Source organism: Tubulanus polymorphus, chromosome 1 (genome assembly GCF_964204645.1).
Source record: "Tubulanus polymorphus chromosome 1, tnTubPoly1.2, whole genome shotgun sequence".
Lineage (NCBI taxonomy): Eukaryota > Metazoa > Nemertea > Palaeonemertea > Tubulaniformes > Tubulanidae > Tubulanus > Tubulanus polymorphus.
Window position 1 is genome coordinate 15,514,892 of NC_134025.1, and position 24,071 is coordinate 15,538,962.

At 36.2% G+C, this 24,071-nt stretch overlaps 1 protein-coding gene across 9 annotated transcripts in view; it reads right to left on the reverse strand.

The window, feature by feature from the left end:
- LOC141915380 (uncharacterized) overlaps positions 1-24,071 on the reverse strand; it is a 200,005-nt gene that overhangs the window by 78,392 nt on the left and 97,542 nt on the right. For all 9 annotated transcript variants that reach the window (XM_074806882.1, XM_074806881.1, XM_074806885.1 and 6 more), the window contains 2 exons: positions 18,348-18,507; positions 11,968-12,196 (listed from right to left, as the gene is read on the reverse strand). In XM_074806882.1, the coding sequence (XP_074662983.1) occupies positions 11,968-12,196; positions 18,348-18,507 (389 nt within the window). The remainder of the gene's footprint in view (positions 1-11,967; positions 12,197-18,347; positions 18,508-24,071) is intronic.

A 24,071-nucleotide genomic window follows, 5' to 3' on the forward strand; every position in this document is an offset into this window, starting at 1 on the left:
CACATGGCATTCACTGCATATAAAACACAGTAGGTAGATTTCTGGAGATTAAAAGTTTGGATGCTCTGGTGAACTGTATCAGCTGTTGGTTGGTTAAAGCATAGCAGTGCTATATTTCTATGGTTATAGTACATTGCAGGTGACCCAAATTATTCACCTGCTGCCTGTATACTTTGTACCTGGTACCTATGAGCATGTCTGGACATTATAGTACAGTGTTCATGACTATAGACCCGGGTGACCCGAATTCCCCACCTGCCTGAAAATCTCATAGCGGAGGTAACGCGTATATCTTTGCTGCACAAAGATCTCCTTGAAAGGTCCAAATGCTATTTTTGTGAAACAGTACACGGGCCTCTCCATCTGATACGTTTAATACAGGGTACATACATATTTAACTAATACTTTTAAAGATTCCTTCATATTAAAAAACTACGTCTGATGATATCATTTTTTATGCATGTTGCTTGCTAAAAGTCACAGAATTACGTCATCTTATATGTAGGGGCCTACGCAGCTTAGTAAAAGTCACAGATTATTCAAGATGAACATTGGGAAAAACAACACGGAAAATTTGAAATTTTTGAAACGATTTAAGTTTTTCAAAATCAGAATATTGAAGTATTTTATTGAATTTTGCTGTTAGCAAATTTGGGGGATATTTACCTAGAGGGGATTTTTACCGGGGGGGGGGGGGATTATTCACTGGGGGGATTTTCCGAAAATAAACCGTTTTAATGACGACATTTCAGTCTTAATCTATGATTGCGCTTCTAATTCAAGAATCTTAATCAAAAATAATGTTGACCCATAATTGAAAAAGCTGCATTTCTTCCAATCAAATTTTCCATTAACTTATTGCCATAAAATAAAGGCAATTTCGATTAATCTTAAAACTTCAAAACTTATCGCATTAAACAAACGGATTTAGCTCGATGGTTATTGGTTAGAATTTTATCGCTCATATATTTCACATCCTCAAAGAGCATATTCAGAATCTTTAGATTTTAACTGCCCTGAAAACTATATAGCGTTTGCATACAGTTTTGCACTACTGTTTATACGCTGTTTATATTGTCACGTATAACTGCAAATCTGAAGCATATGTCGTTATTTATAACAGGGAATCTGGCAAGCAAACCCAAACTGAAAAGAAGACGCTTTGTAGAGCGGCATGAAGAGGGGGCAGACTTGAAATAAATGCCATTGAGTAATTTAGATACATGTTCAATAATTTAGCTTTTGGAGAAAGGGCCGCAGGTGCATAAGGCACAAAAAGGGGTCTGGTCTTTGAAGAATGAGATGCGTTTAGGTGCATTCTGAGCACTTTCTTAGTTGAAATTAGGAATGGTATATATGCTCACTATTTCCACCACTGGGTCCCTGTGCACCTACTCAAGGCATGTTTTTCGTAAAAAGGATAATAACGATTACAATACATTCAAGGAGGCTAAGAATATTTAATGTATAAAATGAAGGTTAAAATCTATCTAGGCCCACAAACTGTTGAAGAATTTCAGAATGTAAAGCTATGCAGAAATACGACAATAACGGTTTTACACTGGTATCCTTTAACAGCAGGCGATGAAAAAATTTATGTTCAAGCGTCAGAAAAGTGGATGAGGGCCTGGCCCCATGTCTCTGTATTGTTCTCTGAATCCAAGAACATGTCTATCGCACATTTGAGCCCAAACGTCTACTTTTACTTAGTAGCCACTTAAGATTTGCGGTGAAACGCGACATTATGAACACACTGAGAAACTAGTGGAAAATTCTATACTCACTCTATAGTTTGGGGTATAGTTGTATTTTGAGTGACTCAGTTAAGCTCTGAAGATACTCTAACCAATAAAAATCGAGATTGGAGTAAATTAGTTTAAAAATTGTCATTGGTTATGGAGTTTTACGATGATTTGAAATTTCCTTCTTTTTATGGCGATATTAGTTCAATGAAGAATTTGATTTTTAAAAATGCAGCTATTTTCAAGCATGTCTGCATTCATTTTTGATTTAATTTCTTGAATTAGAAGCGTAATCATAAATTCTGGCTAACCTCTCATTATTGAAATGGTGATTTATTTTCAACGGGGGTCTGGATGTCTTTGCATCATAAATTAAGATGTGCATTTTGGAGTGTTCGAACCTCCCATGATTTTATATCAATTTCGCTGAATCGATGATTTAAAGAAATAAAATATGCTGTATCTATAATGGATTTATGTGGATCTATCAATGCATTCTAAAGAAATCTTCCGAACTGAGGCAGAATTTAATAGAAATAAGAAATTTCGTATCGTATTCAAGATTTCATTTGGATTACGGTAACGGCCTTTGGTGATCTTCACCGTGGGGTCATGAATGAAGAAATACTGTAATCATGGACGTCGTAGAATATGGTGCCACTGATATAAAAGTAGTTTTTATTTTACGATAATTTGAGAAAATGAGTTATATTGGAAAAAAACTGATAAAGTACCTTAAAATTCAGCGATTCATTGGCATTTTATTTCATTGGCATCTTCAAATAGAGTTTTGAGGAGCTAAGTTTATTACTATTAAGAGGTCATTATTTTTGGTTCGTGGTCAGTGCAGTTTGTTTATTCGTTCATCAATCACTGTCTAGTTAGCCAGTGTAATTCACCTGTTGACTGATAGCTGCTGCTGGGCTTTTGATAACCTATACAAACAATTTACTCAACAAAGTAGGAAAGCATGTGAAACTGAAATTTCAGCCTTGCATTCTTTTACTTAGACCAGAAGAGGTTTTTTTTTAATCAAATTGGAATAACTGATTTCAAAATTACGTGAACATCTCAACTGAATTTATTTCAGTATTTATTCAATCAATAATGATAATTGTTAGGCTTATTCTCACTAGCATACACTCAGTGAGTAATGGGTATTAGATTATAACATAATGCACTATTATTTTGATCTTATATTAGAAGTTGTAATATCATTTCAACCAAACTGTATAACTATGAAATGAAATTTCGGTTAAGATATCAATTCTAACAAGCAATTAAACGGTTCAATATTCATAAACGAACAAGCAGAGAACAGCGTGACAAAGTGAACATCACATGGATTACTTAAAAATTGATTGTATCGAAATAAACAGTAATTGTAGGTTAATTCTAAGTATTTTAGATACATGTTTTGGGAAAATTTTTCGTAGTCTTTCATCCAGGTAATGAGATGTAAAGACATCATCCATTTCATGAGCATATGATTTCACAGTCGACTCCGCATACCTCGGAGTCATATACCTCGGAATATTGCTTAGCTCAGAACAAATCTAAAATATTTCTCCTAATGCAATCATTTCTCAAATGAAAATCTCCGAGTAGCTCGGAGTTGCATACGTCGGAATATCGCATACCTCAGAATGATTTTTTATAAATTGAGTCCTAAAATCGTGTACCTCGGAAATTCTGAACATCGTCCCGACCGACAATATTTTTTCAAAAACGCATCCCTAGCCTACTGCATAACAACTTGAAACAGATTAATCAATACCTGTTCTTGGATGCGACATGAATCAACATCTGTACTATGTTACCACGTGTATTACGATAGATATGCTGATCATCGTAAGAATTGGAAGCGTGCCAGTCGCGCTAGTTCTCGGCTGTCTTTAATACGAATAGTCAATTGAATGGATGTAGGTGGAGTTATAGACTTGTAACTGCACATCAAACCCACGTGTTTTTAAATTCTCTCAACTGGGAAGGAGGCTTTACTTGGTGTACTACAGTACGATGTTTTGATATAAAAGATGACAAGTCAAATCTCCCGGGGGATATGAGGTTTTGATTGAAATTACAATAAAAACCTGTCAGATATGGTACATATACAATGTTTATTCAACATAGGGGAGGGTGACCTAAATTCGTATAAGAAGGATAATTTGAGCCCACGTGTCAGCAACAATTTTTTTTATGACAAAATATGCGGACCTTATATACCTCGGAAATCGCATACCTCAGAAAAAATTTTCCAGTCCCAAGAATTCCGAGGTAAGCGGAGTCTACTGTATTTGTATTTTTGTCTCTCGTATATCCTTGAAGATAAACAAAGTCTAAAAGACAAATTCATTTCTACACAATCAAAGATTTTGGACAGTATGAATGCACCAGCATGTTTTATAATTGCAAATATAAAACTAAAATCATAAAATTCTATATTAGATCTGGCACAATACTAGTTTTAATGGATTTAATCCATAATGATGTTATTTAAATCAATAGTTTTCCTATTGGATATTTCCATTTTGTTGAGCATGATATAATTTAGGGGGTTCTTAGCAACTCAGAAACTAGGATTTCTATTGACAGAACTGTATACAAAGCATATGGGGTTTAACAGTACCGTTGAACCTGTCACGTATCACTGCAAATCTCTAACAGATGTGGCTATTTTGAACAGGAAATTACCATGCCATCTCAAAATGGTCACTTTTCGCTAGTTGACTTTTAGAAACGATGTGTTTTGAGAGTAGCTATTGTGGAGGAGTTACTATCACTAAGTCGCTGTTTACAATCAGTTGGTTACAGTCACCTCTACTGCCAGTGTGCACATATCAAAATGCTAGCACACTAGCACATCAGGGCTGGGTTTCATAGAGGTGGAAGAAAGATAGTCCCTGGGAACAGTTTGAAATTTGTCAGTTATAACCATGGTTTCTCATTGTTACTATGGTGGTTGTCATCCAGATTGAGGATTTACCCCTAGGGATAACTTTGATACTCAGTCTATGAAACCAGGCCCAGATGTTTTACAACAGTCAATTTTCAGCAGTAGACTCTTTCAAACAGCTACTATGGAAAACCAACTGAATTGAAAGGTAGACTATTTCGGAGTGACTGGTGTTAAATGTATACTACAGGGGAAGTAGCCAGTATTGTAAATTGCTAAGTGGCTACTAAGTAAAAGTAGACGTTTGGGCTCAAAAGTGCGATATAGACATGTTCTTGGATTCAGTCTTTCGTTTGAACTCAAAACTGGGATAGACATTTCTTGGATTCAGCCTTTCGATTTCTGTATCACTCTCGATCCAAAACAAGGGTATTCGAACTTTGCTGAGTCACTGAATCGCTGACGCGCTGAATGCTGTGTTAATAACTAAAATTGTTTTCATTTCACTAATTTTTTCAAATAATTGTAAAATAAACAATGTATACTAAATGATAGATCATAAAAGTGACCGCATATATGACGACAGTATCGCCTTTAGAGATTAACGTTGTTAACAGCGCTCTAACATTGTGGTATTTTAAGCGGCCCGGTTAGGACAAACAGGCGTCAGTTTATTTGTTATTTGTGATTACATCCAGCAGTCAAATGATTTCATTTCAATCGTTGCCTCAACTTACAATCGTCACGATTTTTTGTATATTTTTCTGTCATATCTGAAACTCGGGTCCCCAGGGTGAATCCCTATTAAAGCCGTAAGACTACATCGGAGTACCGATGACATAAGCCGAAAGCCGTTACCGCTCTCCGCAAAATACATTCGTTACCGTAATCCAACTGAATTTTCATAGAATATTTGTAACGAAATTTATCAATGAATCGGTCAAATGAAACATTTTCTTTAGAATAATGTGAAATTTGCATGGATTCAGCGTAAATTCAAAACAGCGAAATTAATATAATAATCAACCATTCAGTGATTCAGCGAAGTTCGAACACCCCCAAAACAATGCACATCTGACTCCAATTCTGTATAAATTGTCATCCGATTCTAGAAACGTTTTCTTATCAATCATGGCAATTGCGCAATATAAGTATAAGGCTCGCACTTAAACTTCTTTTAAACCCTTAATTTGGAATGTGTACGATGTACATTCCTAACTGTTCATGTCATTCCTCGATGATAGGAGACGTTTGACTGAAACACTTTTGGATTCCACGTTAGTCAAAACTACAAATCAACCGACTGATATCGGACCAGCAACATTCAAAAACTGATCAAGTTAACTGACTGATCTTGATCTTGGATTAGTAAATACTGCAAATATAATGCAGTAAACCGACCGAGGTTACAATATTGTAGCCTCGGTAAGTGTATGCAGATAAATCCGCGCAAGTCAACCAACCTAGGTTACAATATTGTAGCCTCGGTCAGTGTTCTGCCAGGTTACTTATTGCTGTGTCTTTATCCTGGCCCAATCATAATCGTATTTCTTTTTTCAGCTTAACAACTGATTCCACGAATTTAATAATTCCATTTTCGAATATGTTATACAGTCCTTGGTCGTTCCTGTCGACACGAGCCGAAGCACGGAGAGTTGTCTCAGATGCTGCCTCGTTTACGCCAGACCAAGACCAAGACCGAACCCAGTGGTTGGTTTTAACCGGGGGAGGAACCTGACGATTCATGAACCTGAGAACAGAGCTTTCTAATCTATTGAGTCTCTTGAGTCCGACATAAATCTAAGTCAATTGCTGAAAACAAGAGCAAAAATCTAAAAATTGGCGGAAAAAATAATGATAATTAATTAATCAATTAATTCCTTTGTTAATAATTTCAGAATAATATAGGCCTAGTTGTCGGTGGACTCAGACAGCTCGCTATGCAAGAAGTCACTGATCAATTCAATCGACTGTATGGAAAAGAAATACATGGATGGAAACTGTTGCCCTGGCTGCGACAATTTACGATCAAATTTATAGGAAATCTGTATTTGTAAAACCTATATGGAATGGACTCACCGAAGAAGCATAGGGACTAGCTTGGTCCTGAACCAACAAAACTTGAATACTCATGGACACGAACCCAGAATAACATCTAAGTGGCAGCTCCCAATAGACGGCTTATATAGCTCCACTGTGTAATTTGAAGAAATAGAAGCTGCATATCTAGGGGTGCCCTCTTGTGGCCAAATCTAAAAAGGGCTCTGTACATTGTAGGTATTGGTCCATAGAACATTCATACCAAATTTGGACTTGATCTGATTAGAACTGTAGGACTAATAGCAATTTGAAAAAATAAAAACCCCACCTCCAGGGGCACCCCCTGGTGGACGAATAAATAAATGGCCGCGTAACTTGATAGGCATTGGTCCATAGAACATTCATACCAAATTTGAAATTGATCTGATTAAAAAAACTGCAGGACTATTAGCAGTTTGAAGATATAGAAACTCCACCCCCAGAGGCGTCCCCTGGGGGACAAATACAAAAATATTGCTCTGTAACTCTATAGGCCTGTGTCCATATAACATTCATACCAAATTTGGAATTGATCTTATCGAATGAACGAACAAACATAAGGACGGACAACACTCCCCTAACATCCATCAACATCCCGTAACCCATCAGCTCCGCTGACCTTCGAACACCGTGGAGCTAAAAAAACAGACACCAAAAATGAAGGCGCTGAGAAAGAAATTGTGTCACGTGGTGGTGTCACTGTTCAGTAACAGGTATTCCAATAAATGTTTAACAGTATAGTTCCCAAACTAAATTAACTTCTTAAATGTGCCCCAAGTAACGAATCCTGAAAGAAAATATTGTTGTGATGCGGTGAGAGTCAATGTTTAGAAGTCCCCCTCACTGATTGGCTGAAATTTTGACCACCTTCATTTGGCCCCCTATATCTATTTTGGCACCTCTCCATAGCCGTTGTATTTAGTTGATACAATGGTTGACTACCACACCAAATTTCATGGGCCAACTCTTCACATTGTTCTGGTGGGGTAATGTTGCATCTGGATGACCCCTGGGTACTTCAGACTGCATAGATGATGATGAAATCTGTAATTTATGCCCACCTCTTTCTCAGAATCAGTCTATCAAAATATTGAGAAATTTCTGAATAATTTACCTCAAATAAAATCCTAAATGCTTAACCTATATGTATCTAGGTCATAAGAGGGTACCCCTTAACCCCATGGCGCTTGACATGGCAGCTTCACAAATTATAAAAGATCTAAGGCCCGGTTTCATACACTGAGTATCAAAGTTATCCCTATCCTCAATCTGGGCAACAACCACCATAGTAACAATAAGAAACCATGATTATATCTGAAAAAAACAGCTGATACTACAGCTGATACAACCGCACCCGCGTCTATCTTAATTGATTCACATACTAAAATGCTCACTATGAAAAAACTATGAAGTGGATCAATCCGGAATTTTTCAGTAGAATGTCAGACGCTAGGTACCTTTCTCTAGAGGTTTATTTGTGGTTTGTCATTAACAATCAGTTATACAGTACTTCATTTGTTGACACTAACCTTTAATAAGCTTCGTATGGTTACAATCAAGATAATTCCACCCTATAATTCCACTATTCAAAGATCGACATACGACGGGCAGCTTAAACATGGCGCTGCCATTCAATATGCTAGTCACAATGTATCTCTACACACATCAAACTCAAACTTGAATTACATGTGTTGACTAATGAGAAACAATCGAAATCTAGCAAGTTGATTGGGAAAATAGCAGCACTATAGTTGAAAAAAGTTGATGAACCACCTCCGACTGTCTAATCATTTAAAAGCTTCGCCTTCACATGGAACTATTTCCGCCTTATCACAGGTGCACTCTGCTGCCGTGATGCGCCCATTCAACGATAAAAACTTTCCCACGGTCTTACTATCGGCATTTTCTAATAATTTAGGGAAATATCTTAAAAAAGCGAAATTTCACACTCTGCATTAATAAGATTGAAGTATTTATTTGTTTATTCGTTTGACAAATCTTCCTATGAACTCCCACCAACAAGTTATGTGGCGACACGAAAATGAGGTCATTTTCTACGTCATGAAGGTAAAAAGAGAAAATGTATGTTAAGCGCATCTGCTAATGATTATTCATGACTTAGGTCATTCCAGGTCAAGTCAAATTATATTAAAGCTAAGGAAATTTTCTAATTATCTGAAATTTTACAGCTTAGATCAATCACATCACAACGAAATTCGCACAATAGCGAGTGCTAGGCTATTTGAATCATCTGCAACAAGAAATACGACCGGGTCTATCACTGTTTCAAAATGTGGCTTGTTAACATCACTTTCTAGCAATATTGGCACAAGACCACCTAGACCGTTGGCATAAGAAGCGAACCATAGGTTCCCTAAAAATTTAGCCCGGACGCTACTTGGCAGAAGCTTTCGGGCTGTGCCTGTTAATTAGGGCAAAATTTTGTCTGAAGATTTAGAGAAACACCAGTTAAAGATGACAATGCGTGTTTAAAATCAAATTTCTTTCAGCTGTCTTAACAGCAGCTTAGCAAAATTTTGCAGACGGCATTTTATTTTGGTGCAAAGCCATTGCAATGAAGAGCCCCTTTTTCGTTCCAACCATATTCTTGAGTCAGTACGCCGCTGATGCTTAAAAGCTATGTTTATAATATTATTATTATCATTATTTATTTTCTGATAGAACAACAACAAGTTATAATCTATTGGTACATAGATGAAGCAATAATGATATTTCTAACATAAGATGTTGTAATAATACAACAGGGAAAGGTTAGAAAAGCAAAGCTTGTGGTACTACCCATCCTCGGATTCATGCAAATAGATTAGACCAATTCCTCGGCTAGCAATTGGGCCATGTAATCTACATCAAAGCTGAAGAGCACTTATATGTTTGAAATAACTTCATTCAGATGGACAGAATACAATATGAGGCCAAATGATTAAATCTTTCTTTATTGGTCATGTGGACAACTTATGTTTTCCATTGTTCATTTTGCAAGGACCTAAACAAAATGTTAACTTTTCCATGTCCATCTCATATGAATTTTCACAATAATTTTCCAATTTGATCAAATTAAATAATGTGAGGGTTACGTATCAAACTTTATAATAGTCTGAACAGTGGTGACGTTTCTCCTGGATCTTGATGTTAGTGATAGGCTCTCTATGGCTTGTGCCTGAAATCCTCGGCATATAGGTTATATCCTGGTGAACCTTGTTGCTTTATCTGGCTAAGTCTTGAGGATCAGTTTTTATACGGATAGCGATAAACTGTAGATTTTTTCTGAGGGGGTGGGTACAGACAGGAGATTGACAGCTGCATAAAACCAGACGTAATGGTAGTTTACAGTTCCTCCAGACAGTAATAGTTCAGACAGCGCCAAAAAGCGATTATGAATGCTAGCAAGTTTTTTACTGTTGGTCAATCCCTTAACTGCCATGCCAAATGCAATATGCCTTTTAGGTTTCACAAGACCTTTTCTGATTGCAAACAGTCCATCATGGCTGGATGCTGCTCAGCATTGGGTCTGTTCAGTGTGCCTCTTGTCATTGGGGTCACCATAGAGTATATTGAAGAATGTTAGTAACAGCTTCGGTAGAGATGCATCGCCTTCCTTGACTTGATCAAACGTGGTGCAATCAGTTAAGATAGAGGTCGTTTCTTGCACAGTAGGAGTGCCCGTTCATGTGATGGATTTTTTTTCCTGAAGTAGCAACATAGTCATAAGCCATATGGACAGTGTCATCTACCATGTTGGCATTGTAGAAGATGACTCCCAACATTCGTAGACTGGACAATAGACCTTGAGACAACCGCTGAAATGCTTGGAGCATTCCTCAGTGAATCCTTGTGCACACTGCATTGGTTTCTCTCCTGTGTTGGAACACATGTCCAGGCATCCTGCAAACAGGGATGCCAGAAGTTCTTGAATTCCTCTTTCAATGAAGTTTCTATGCACGAATGGATCTCATCGAGGCTGGAACCAATGGTTTTAACTTCCTTCATTGGGACATGGGATGCGTATTTCTGTGCAAACTTCATGTACTCGCTTCTACATGAATGGTAGTATTTGCTTCCTTTGCGATCGCGTCAATTCCTGAAATTTTTTTGTGAAGATTCTGTCATCTTTTATTGCTCAAGCATGGATACGTCTTTCGGGCTTCTTTGGTTTCACATGTCCCAAGGTCTTCTTCATTGTTCTTTATGTCATTGAACTCTGTCACAAAACAGGGTAGGGAATATACCTGCAGCTGTGTTTCTAGTTGGTTCTAGGTGGCTACGATGGTGACCGTGTTTGTTGTGCTTTTTTCTTTTCCTGCTCGGTTGTCACAGCAGTAACATTTTTGCAAATACTGTGATAACTATCAGCATTTGAGGGTGTTCCGGGAAGGTTCTGAATAACACCATGGAACTTTGATGGAGGGAAATATCTGGACAGTTTCCCAGGTAGCATCAATGAAGGACATAACCTGTAGCTTTGGTTTCTTATGAGGCTGTTGTTGGTAAACAATGGTGTTCGACATCTTCATGAACTATCAGTGCCATTATTATTGGAGTCACATCGTCTGAGACATTTCGTGCTGACCTTGGACATGTTGGAGCACGGCTCTGAGTTTCTAGGCGTTGATCCAGTTGGTAATCCATTTTTTACTGATCTGTATATCACAAAGTGACAATGAAACAAAAATGTAGCCAGAGGCCAGTAGCCTGAAGAAATTTCCTATTGGTTACTATAATGCCTTACAAAAACTCGACGGAGGTTTCAATGAACTGATTTGTACAACTAGAATACTGGTGTGGTGTAGTGTGTCATTTCTTTAAAGAGCCATTTGTTGAGGAATTGTTATTATGGAGAATTGACAGTAGTCCTACATATCATATATGAAGTTTCTAGCATACCAGATTTTTTCACTATTTGACACAGATTAATTTTTTCTCAAACGTATGTCAGTAAACATTTCCCATAAGCTACATGAGTACAGGCCTATCTGGAGTATCGTTTCTGAAGCAGTTTATATTATAAAGTTGAGGTGAATTAACATATATAAAGACAATAGTGTTATTATGACCTCACTTGGCAGATTGCCACATTTTAAGTTAGGACAGGTTATGGTTAGCAGATGAGGCTAAATTTTAGGTCAAATTTAAAGGCATACATGAAGAAAGGCCAAACCATTGTTATAAATATCTAGCTGATTACAGCAACAGATGCATGCAGGTGGTGAAGGTCACCGCAAATACTCTTACCAGTATGTTTATCGAAGAATTTAGGGCGCAGAACTTTAGACCAATACAAGACCAGAGGAATACTTCCAATAGGAGCTTGTGTTCCATCGTGCTTGCCATGAAGCCTTGAAGGGAATAATGGAAAGCTAAGTGGATCTACTGATTCCAAATGATCTTCATTATCATGTATTAGAGGCTCTGGTCCAATAACAGCACCATTGGGAGGTAATGTCATCACCACTGGTAAATCCTACAAAAAAATCATAATGTGGGCATGAGATCGGTTTTACTGTAAAAAAATTTACCTTTTTTTACATTTTCACCTCAGATTTTTTCAAATTCTAATAGCATCTAAATGGCACTAACAATGGCAAAATAGTGCCGTTATATCATATACATTGTTGCTCAATGATAAAGCTATCTAAACAACACAAAGGGCACGAAAAATGGAATGAAGTTCCCGGGATGGGTCATAAACCCTGATGAACTATGTACATTCTCCAAGGGTTATGTTTCTCTCATAGTACCTATACATTTTGGTTAGGTGGTGCCAATTTCCATGACCTCTTTATGATAAGATTTTCTTCTGCCGATTTAGATGGTTAATTCTTTTTCTCTGACGCATACAAGTAAGAAAGAAATCCCACAATAAATTTCAGCCAAAGACTTGAAAAAATGAGGAAACAGTTTAGCTATCAACTATTAGCTGTCAGTCAGATATAAGTCACACAAAGAACAATGACGAAAGTCATTTACCGTTGCGTACGGAAGGCCGCTAAGAGCGGCTTTCATGATGTCACAATTGTAACCACTGCCTACGTTCAAACTACACGTGATTTTAACCAATCAGAATGCGAGTAAACATTATGTTCATATTATGTGAGGGAATTCCATGGAATCCCCTACGCAATGCATTTAGACACTATTGATCATGGGAAGTACCAGAGGGGGAATCCCCTGTAAACCAAAATGGCGGAAATTCCCTCTGCTGCGCGCAATTTTGAACTTGGGTATTCCTGAGTGAATGAGTAAATCAATGAAATACAGTTGAAGTTCATTCTAATGCCATCCTTTTTAATGTCACTGCTCTCTCAACACCATCATTTTTCACAGAACAAATTTGCTCAAGATTAATCAAATTCAATGAACAATGCAATTCTTTATAAGGCCAAATTCATCAAAACACAATATTTTCGATTGGTCCTTACGTTTTTGAGCTGCATATGAAACAAGAGGCCCATGGGCCTTGTACCTTCATGACGCAGTAGAAGTAGAATGATTCAGTATTCAAAGTTTTACAGAAAGATTTACATTGTTATGATGTAACAAGTTTCAAAATAGTTAAGATGGTATAGGCTATGTGGCGATGATGATCATTTTCTGTTAATATATCCTTACATGAAAAGAAAAGCCCATTTTAGCTGCCCCAAAGATCAAACTACATGAAAAAATGCATCAAGAATTGGTGTAGGCATCGTGCTGAAAAGAAATCCAAGATGGATAGCAACACTGGTCGCCATACTTGAACTCAATTTTCAATAAGAGGTAGACATTTCACCTACCAAAATTCTTACACCTAGTATCATGAAAATGCATAAAGAATTGCAGGCCATATTTTGCTAGAAATTCAAGATGGCTGACCTGGCGGCGATATTTGAAAGCCGATGACCTCCATATACAGAAGGCATGGACAGCTTACCTACCCTGATCCTCACACCAAATTGTGTGGAAATCCATCAAGAATTGAGGGCTGCATCGGCAAACAAGAAATTCAATATGGCCACCCTAATGGCAGCCATATTTGATCAACAATGACATTTTTTTACAATAGGGGTGGACAACTCGCCAGACCAAATCTTCAAGCTAATTTTCAAAAAGATTAATCGCAAATTACATGCGAATTACTGTGTCGAATTCAATTCAATTCCAGAGGTCCTGGCTTAGGCCTATGCAAAAGGAGTCAATTAAGATTCGGCTTTTTGAAAAAACAGCACAGATGCCTATTCAAACCACAAGTAATTAAGAAATTCAGTGCTTCCTAGTTTGATGTCCCTGTTTTCATTGGGCATGTGGTTAAAATTATTGTTTACATCGAATGTCTTCAACAGCTGATACAACCGCACCCGCGTCTGTCAATCATTTCTTAATTGATTCAACTAAAATGCTCACTATGAAAAAACTATACGGTGAATCAATCCGGAATTTTTCAGTAGAATGTCAGACACTAGGTACCCTTTTTTTAAAGGTCTACTTGTTGTATGTCATTAACAATCAGTTATATAATACTTTATTCATAACTTTGAAGCGAGGTCAGTCACGTAGGCCAACGATAACACGAAACAGACCACGGTTTGCCAGTTAAGAGCGTCTCTCCGCATAAATTAGAGGGACTGTAATGGACCTTTAATAAACTTCGTATGGATACAATCAAGATAATTCCACCCTGTAATTCCACTATTCAACGATCGACGCGTAGCTCAAACATTGCGCCGCCATTCAATACGCTAGTCACGATGTATCTCTTACACACATCAAAATCACACTTGAAAAGTGTTGACTTATGAGAAACGATCGAAATCTAGCAATTTGATTGGGAAAATAGCAGCACTGTAGTTGAAGAAAGTTGATGAACCACCTCCGACTGTTTAATCATTTAAAAGCTTTGCCTTCACATGGAACTATTTCCGCCTTATCACAGGTGCACTCTGCCGCCGTGATTCGCCCATTCAACGATAAAAACTTTCCCACGGTCTTACTATCAGCATTTTCTAATAATTTAGGGAAATATTTCAAAAAAGTGAAATTTCACACTTTGCATTAATAAGATTAAAGTATTCATTCGTTTGACAAATCTTCCTCTGAACTCCCACCAACAAGTTATAAGTGGCGACACGAAAATGACGTCATCCACTCAACACCATCTTATAAGCTTCATGACTACGTCACGATGGTAAAAAAATTGTGTAGGCCCAGATTACACCACGAGTGTTTTATTGAATCATAATCTGTTCAGTACTGAAAAAGGCTGGTTTGCATATAATTGCTAATGATATGTTAACATTTTGCTGATGACAATGCCCCCAATTGAGGTCATTGCAATTTTATACGCGAGAGCTAAGAATTTTCCCGCCAAAAAAAGTTTTTCGTAGAATTTTAACAATGTTGACCATGTCATCGACGGAGGTCCGCCATGTCATACATGAATTGGCTCAATGCCAACTTCATATCGCTGACGAAGGTAAACCAATAAAAAGTATTCAATACACTGTCGGGGCTTGTCAGGTTAGTATAAATAAGGCCAGCCATGGAAAACCCAATGATCTAGTTACCGTTGTGTTGCTTGCAAAAAATTCCAAGTCAAGAAATTTTGCCAGATGCTCCCGCCCCGCCAAGCCATTTCAATTCATCCCCCAACCCCATGCAAGTCTATAACAACTGTCACAATAACTTGCCCCTTCCCATATTGAAATGACAGAAATACTGGAAACAAAACTCACCTAATTAAGCAGGAATCCTGAAGCAGAGATTGAGAACAATGAATCTGAATAAAATAATCTAAATATTTTGCTTATTTTATGGTTACATAGGCCATGTACTCGGCTGAGAGCAGATTGTCTCCCAGGCGAAATAAATTAAGTTGAAATTTGGATTTGATAATTAATAGTTATTAGAAGGGCACACAAATGCGGATGAAAACAAATCAAGCAACTAAAAATTACGCTGTATACTTTGATATCGATGTAATGTTGCTCCGTTACATATTAGCCTAGGTAAATGACAGTTTGTCACTCGAAATCAACAGAAAACACCAGCTAACATCACAGTTGTTAAGTCAATTAATTAATTTACTTAAATAATACTTGTTCTAAGAATTTTGCGGGCTTAAAATAATTGACACTGATTGACCGAATAAATCAAAATACCGTCAACATTGGACACAGCATTGTCATACTTAACTGGGTTCTTACACTGCATTACATAATTCTATCATATTCAGCAATAAAGATGAACATCACTTACCTACGGATACACGCTTAATGACGTGTAACCGTGCAATTTCTTGTTCGGCTAAACTTGTTGTTTGGGCAATACCCCAGCTGCTGAGGGGTATTCCCCGGTATTCCCTAAACCACCAATCAGAGTGCAGCTTTCTCACAATGACGTCGAAAGCGCAATTAAGTAGGTCGGGCACTACCCCATTGAAGAGCAGTGATTAGTTTTTACCACTAAAATTTCATGGCTTTTCATGAAAATTCACCGTTGAGATTGTAATAAGATGCATTGCTGGATATAGTGATTTACGGTGTCTTTATTTTGAAGATGGCCAAATCAACAGAACTATGAGTATTCTGATTTTCTAGGGGGTCTTCCTGCACTAAACCCTCAAAAATTACCCCAGCCATTGGACCCCCTTCTTCACAGATCAGAAGTAAAAATACTTTTGCATCATTCTATAGCTAAAAAAACTTCTGCAAACATCAAAATGCAATAAGACATCTCTCTCTTTCACAGAGAAATGAATGGTTATTTTGGCCTTGAGCAATACCACCTGTAATCTTTTTAGTCGAGGCAGATAAGCAGGATGCAATTTGCAATACGGGTCCCCCAATGTGTACTTGGTATATGCACTCGGAGAATGGTCTCGCCTGTTGAGTACTTGTGTACTGGACCAAGTGTGGCCACACAGGGTACTGGACCCTGTCCACACACCATATTCCTAGTTACATAACCCGACCAGGGCCATGGTAAAATGGGTGTATTGATTTTCACACATAAGTTTTATCTCAACTTTTATCAAATTACATAAATATTCTATACACTATGTCCAATTTGTCATGCCATTTCAGTGAGTATTTAGTTGAATCATGAACAACAACATTCATTTAATTATCTGAAGAGAAAAAACTGTGTCAGGCCCCAGTATTAGGTTTCCCAGATTTTACAAAATCTTCCAGTTCATTCCTCTTAGACTACCATGCAATTGGGCCATCAACAAATAAATAACTAAATTAATAAATAAGCAATGCATTCCAATGAAATTCAATAAGGTTAGAGATTCTAATACTGCATTGAGTGTTTTGAAAGTTCCGAAGAGAAACTAAGCCTTGTTTGGAAGTTATTTTGTACCAAAAGTGAAAGCCCATAATAAGTTTTGAAGTCTAGTTGCATTAAAAAAAGCGAATATATTTGCAGGATGCCTAAGTCAAATGTTTATATTACAAAATGTCAGACCTAATTCCCAAGTGAGAACATTACATCTAGACAGTGTTTTAACAACATAACAGCATATGACTGATGGGATAATTCCAGATACATTATAAATCCACAATAGTCATCTGCAAACATATTTCAATAAACTTTGAAAGGCTTTTCCAGTTTCAATATCCATATTCTCGATTGTCATTTTGGTATGCCTTTCTTAAAAACAATGCCAGACATTTAAAATCACTTTCTCTCTTTACTGATTATCAGTGTTCTATGATTATGTTTTTTTGGATCCAGTACAGCTGGTGTAGCTGGGCCAATGCAGGAATAAGAAAAAAACAAATCCACAAAACAGTCAAATACACAGGAAATCATAATACAATTTTTAAAGTTAAAAGTAGGTATTTTATTGCTTCAAGGTTTGAGTTTAAAATGTCTCATTCAGATAATTCACTCAAGTTGATTAAGGTTTTAAAGTAAACACTGGCTAGGTTTCATAGATGTTGAAGCAAAAAAGTCCCAAGGAACATTTTGAAATTTGCTAGTTATAACGATAGTTTCTCATTGTTATGATGGTTGTTGTCACCCAGATTGAGGATTTAACCCTAAGGAGAACTTGGATACTCAGTCTATTAGACTGGGCCAGGAGCCGTAAACTTACTTATCTTACTGCTTATCTTTTCTTTCCGGTTTAATTCAGTTATTTTCCGAACTCAATAATCCGTCAAAAATTGATCTTGTCCCAATAATGGCCCATAATCGAGGCAGGACTGTAGTTTTGATATTTGATATGTTTTTTACTGTCATTTTAGGTCTGAATTTGTATGGCTTTTCATATTGCATTGCAATTTGAGGTTTATATATCAGACAATGAACTGTCCCAGGATTGTGTTTATCATGGCTTGACCAGAGCACACCATTGATTAGTTGAAGAGATGTGATAGCCAGTTCTGTCCTTCCACGATATCGTAGGAGCACTGGACTGGTGTTCCACCTAGACTCCTTAGCGATTTCATTCACTGACACTCTCTTCAGTTCCCATTGCCGAATTAAGAGAAACTGTATTATAGATTTGCTCTTTGTTAAGTTATTTCGTGGGTCAACAGGAATTGTCAGTCCAAGGAAACCTAAATCCAAACAGCATTTAAGTCTACTACCCCATGTATTGTCCTGACCTACTTAAAATATATACATACCAGAACTTCCAGATCATCTATCGCAATGAGTGTTTCAGCTGCCTTTTCATCCTTGGGACCATGGAAAACGTTTATGACCATATGGTTTGCAAAGCTAGGTTGAAGCTGTTTAACCCCACGTGGAAGCTCATCAGAAACACAAAATTCAAATTCTCCAACTCTAAAAAATATTATGAGTATTGTTAAAGTTTTTTAGAGTATTGGCCAAAATCTTTTACTACCATTCATCGATTAACATACAGGACTTAATGTGCAATTAGCTAGGGAAACAAGAGAGCATAAAAAAATGGGACTTTCCAAAAATTGGAGGTGTGATTGGTCATTGCTTTGTTTACAGTCAACGGTGCCAATTTGACATAACATTTTCATACAATCTTTATTTCAACTTAAACCTTTCATGCTCGGGCTAAATATCCCTAATTTCTAAAGGCAATTTTTAAAACAAGGTCTAGTTTCTATTCTAGATGGCAGTATTCTAGAAGTCAGATGGCGAAATAGATTCGGCTGAGTAAAACAGGTGGTAGAGGTACAGTTTGTGGCAGGCAGTAGCTAGCTCCTCAACACATGCAAAAAGACCACCTGGCACACCAGTCATTGGTCAATCTAAGAATCGTCGCTGGCAGGAAATGCTGTAGGAAATATAGAGTATTGATAAATGGTTGAAGCCCACGACCGAATAAAGTAATATATTCTTTTATTTTGATACCTCGTCGACACGACAGCTTTTCTCCGCTATATCTCTTCGGCGTGTTTAGTTTAGGCCTACAACTCCCCGGTACTCTAATGATTTATCCCAAAATTCTGATGTTTTTGCGCCAGATTGCTCAGCTGAGAATGCTGTAAAGCCAACCAAGTCATCTAAGTCTAAACCAGCAGCAAAACGAGGGAGAACTTCAACATTAGAAGATGATCCAGAAAATATTTCATTGGCAGATATACTGGCGAGCATTGAAGGACCTAAAACTTCTACAGCAAACGTGATTAAAGACGAACTTATGATTAAATATGATCAGAGGATAAGCCACATTGAAACAGAGAATCGTAAACTAAGAGAGTATCTGAAATCAATGGAAAAGAGGTGAAGTGATGGCGAACTAGCCAATAAAAAACTACAGCAAGAAATGTCAGAAATGAAAAGAAAAATTGTTGAAAATAATCAGTATTCTAGAAGGAATAATTTGCGCTTTTTCAACATCTAGGAACAGCCGAATGAAAACTGTAAAAAACTAGTTATTGATGAAATAAACAACAATCTCAGTACATATGTGCGAAAGGTTAAAAAGATCGATATTGAGATTGCTCATCCAGTACCCAGGAAAAACAAACAGTCCAGCGATAATACCCCAGATGGGGTAATCGAATGGGATAACAGAAACGATATTTATGCTAATAGAAAACATTTGAATGGTAAAGAATTATTTCTTCGTGAGGACTTGTGCCCCGAAGTGTACAAATGTAAAATGAGAGCATCGGACAGTGATAAATTTACGAAAGTTTGGACTCAAAATGGTTTTGTCTATGGTATCGATAAAGTCAAGAAAGAAAAGCACAAACTGAAAATTTTTGATCCTGAATTTCGGTTGAAATAATCCAGTTCTTTGTTGGGCTATTGTACTATTTAGATAGACATGGTAACTACACGTTCCGCTAAGTTGACATTTCCTCACTGTATTATAGTATACTATATCAGTTGTGCATTATTGCTTCCCAGAAAATTAACCCCTACTAGTTCCTGCATTCCATAACAATATGATATCCAACTCAAGATTTAAAATATTCAGGTTGTTGAGTACTCCAACATAAACTTAGAAATGTCATTCAATGTTTATCCATCCATCATGTTATCATTTCCTCATCCTTTCATTGAAGTACTAGCTTGCTTAGACCTTTTTGATAAATATGTGTCTAGGTAACATGGATATGTCGACAAGATTGGAGAAAATTCATAATGATAAAGAATTTGATTTTTCAAGGTTAATTGATGATTTTCAAATGTTTGAAAAATTGTGTCCTTACGTTGAATCATCAGAGCTTGGGCAATTTGACTGTATACGTAGTCTTAATGTACTTCATTTGAATATTCATAATTTACCGTCTAAACTAGATGAACTAGAAAATGTAATCAAAAGCTGCCGACAATGCAATTATGAAATAGATGTAATAATGCTATGCGAGACATTTCTATACGATGTTAATTTTGATCTCTATAATATACCGGGATATAATTTTGTAGAAAGGCACCGCAACAATCTAATTTGAGGAGGATTTGCGATCTATATAAATGATGAAATCGATTTTAAAATTCGAGGTGATCTATCAATTTTTAAAGAAAGACAGTTTGAATCGTGTATCCTCGAAATAAAAAGAATAAACTCTAAAAATATAATACTAGGTGAGATCTATAGAATCCCAGGAACAAGTGAAATGGAATTCCTGTGCGACTACAACAACTTGCTTGAAGCTATAAGTCGAGAAAATAAACTCGCTATATTAGGCATGGACCAGAATCTTGACCTAATTAAAATTAATCAGCATAAAAACACTGCAGAATTTTTAAATTTAAATCTTAGTCATAACTTATTACCAACTATCATAAGACCAACTAGAGTAACTTCTAAAACAGCAACTTTAATAGATAACATATATATTAGTTCAGAGTTCAATAATTATGAAAGCTACATTCTTACTAATCATGTATCTGACCATTTTGCGTGCCTCACTACAATTTTTACACAAAAGCATACAACCAAAGTAGTCAATGAACAGTTTTATTATAGAGATTTATTTGATGCAAATGTCGTTAAAATAAAACAAAAATTGTCTAACATAAATTGGAACACTCTGCAAGAATTAAACTGTGAAGCAGGTTATGATTTTGTTGTCCAAAATATAAAACATTCTGTAGATGAAGTATCTCCTTCTTAAAACCACTAGAAACTTAACATTAATGAACCTTTGATGACTAAAGGCCTTTGTATAGCTTCGGGCACTAAAGATAAAATGTATAAAAAAGTAATAGGACTTGAGAAAGATATCACCCACGATATGTAAACTACTTAAATTATCGGAACAACTTAAATTATACAAAGTGCAGGGCCAAGAAAACCTACTAGGCTGACAAAATTTTATCGTTTGAAAATAATGCAAGAAAGCTGTGGAGTTTTTTGAAAACAGTCATAGGTAAGCAAAATGATAAAACATGTGTAACTTCTAGTAATTTCATAATTAAAGGAAAAGTAATGAGTGATCCTGTAGAAATATGTAACTCTTTCAATGATTTTTTCAGTACAGTTGGAAAATCATTTGCCTCAAAAATACAGAACCCTACCAATACTTATGATGTATACTTAAAGCGCTCTAACAATAACTCAATATTTCTTTTTCCTACAGACCAAAAAGAAGTTCAAACTTTCATAAATAGTCTACCTTAAAAAAACTAGCTGTGGTCATGATGATGCGAATAACATACTAATAATATCAATTGCCCATGAGATTTCTATGCCTTTAACAATTGTATTCAACAAGTCGATGAGTGAAGGTCACTTCCCTACAAATATGAAAACCGCTAAAGTTGTACCTATTTTTAAAGCTAAAGACAAAAATGACATCAATAATTATAGACCGATATCCCTCCTACCAGTTTTATCTAAATTACTAGAAAAGATCATACATAAAAGACTCTACGACTTTGTCAATAAGAATAACTTCCTCTATAAAAGCCAATACGGATTTAGAGCCAATCACTCAACCAGTCATGCTTTGACTGAATTTTTGAGTCATGCTATTAATAGTATTGATACAAAGAACTTTATGCTAAGTGTATATTTAGATATTTCTAAAGCTTTCGACTCACTCGATATTAATGTTCTTATCAAAAAATTAAATTATTATGGCGTTCGTGGAATAGCCTTAGATTGGTTTAAAAGCTATCTTACAGATCGAAATATGTTTGTGCAATATAAAAATCATAATTCAGAGTTGAGAAGCATTGAGTATGGAATACCACAGGGCTAGATATTAGGGCCTCTGCTTTTTATCATTTATACCAACGACTTGACCCTAAATTCAAATTGTAAAAATTGTAAAGCTGTTCTCTTTGCGGACGACAGTACACTATTTGTTATTAATAAAAATCTTAAAGTTCTAGTTTCTAATATGAAAAATGACCTAAATGTTGTTATAGATTGGTTTAAAGCCAATAAGCTTACCCTTAACCTTACTAAAACAGCATATATGTTATTTAAGCCGTATTCATTTAAAGTTAATCATAATGAAATCAATCTGAAAATTTGTCCTTTGAAGAACATGCCCAAACCGTAATTAACAAAATCAATAAAAATCTATACATGACTAAAACACTTAAAATTTTTGTTCCAACCTGGACCAAAAGAATCCTATACTTCAGTTATATCCAAAGCCACCTAACATATTGCCTAAACTTATGGGCTCCTCTAATTACCAAATCTACTCTAGACAAAATATTCATCCTTCAAAAAAGAGCAGTACGTTTGATCAAAAATTCAGATATTTGCTCACCATCGTCCCCCACATTCAAATCATTAAATATATTTAAGCTATATGATCTTATCAATCTTGAAATGTTAAAAACTGCATATAACTTCTGCAAATCCAAACTACCGGTACCGGTCCTAGATATATTTAATAGAAATTCATTTACTCATAATTATAACACCCGCCAAAGAAACTATCCCAGAATAGGCTTACATAACACAAGTTTATATAATAGATCCTTTATGAAAAATGTACCAATGATATGGCAAAACAGCACAGACACCTTGAGAAGTTCTCCAAGCATCAAAACACTGATAAATAGATTTAAGAAAATCACAATTTCCTCTTATTGAAATCAATTGAAATTAAATAATCGTATTATTAAATAATAATACTCCAATTCACTGTCGCTTTAAACATTGATAAAAATGTTCTGTTTGTGGAATCAATTTTTAGGCAGGCTATTTCTCTCTTCATCCACCCCATTCCATTTCATCTCAACCATAACACTTGTATTTGCATTATATTGTTGTCAGTGTGCATGGGACTCTCGGGTTTACAGCTTATAATGGCTTCCATGCATCCTGCCATATATATATGTATATATATATATTTATATAATGTATACTTTGTAATTTGTTAATCATTATATATATGGAAAATAAACTTGAACTTGAACTTGATTCTCATGATGAGGAGAAACTCGCAGCTGATCCCCAGAACGACGATGTAGTGACACAAATCAATTCGTTGATGTTTACAATCAACTCAACTTTAATGCGATGTGTCCATTTAAGTGGAAAATCGATGTAGTTAATTGTATGTTATTTAGATCTTACAATATTTGTAATAGTTGGCAGGTTTTCACTAAAGAATTAGATTGTCTCCGTGACATGTTTTGCCGTAACGGTTACCCAGGCAGGGTGTCTGATAATTGTGTCAAACATTTTCTGGATTCTAGATTTACGCCGGGTAATAAACAGATTGAACGCGATGAAGTTTCTCAATTTATCTCAATTCCATATGTGGGCTACCCCTCCATACTATTTGCCCTTAAGATCAGAAATTTGTTCAAAAAACATTATTGTATTGATCTCAAGTGCTCATTCACTACCACAAAGATTAAAAATTTCTTCTCATTGAAATGTCCTACTCCTAAATCCCTTAAGGCTAATGTTGTATACAAATTCAATTGTTTATGTGATGTAAACG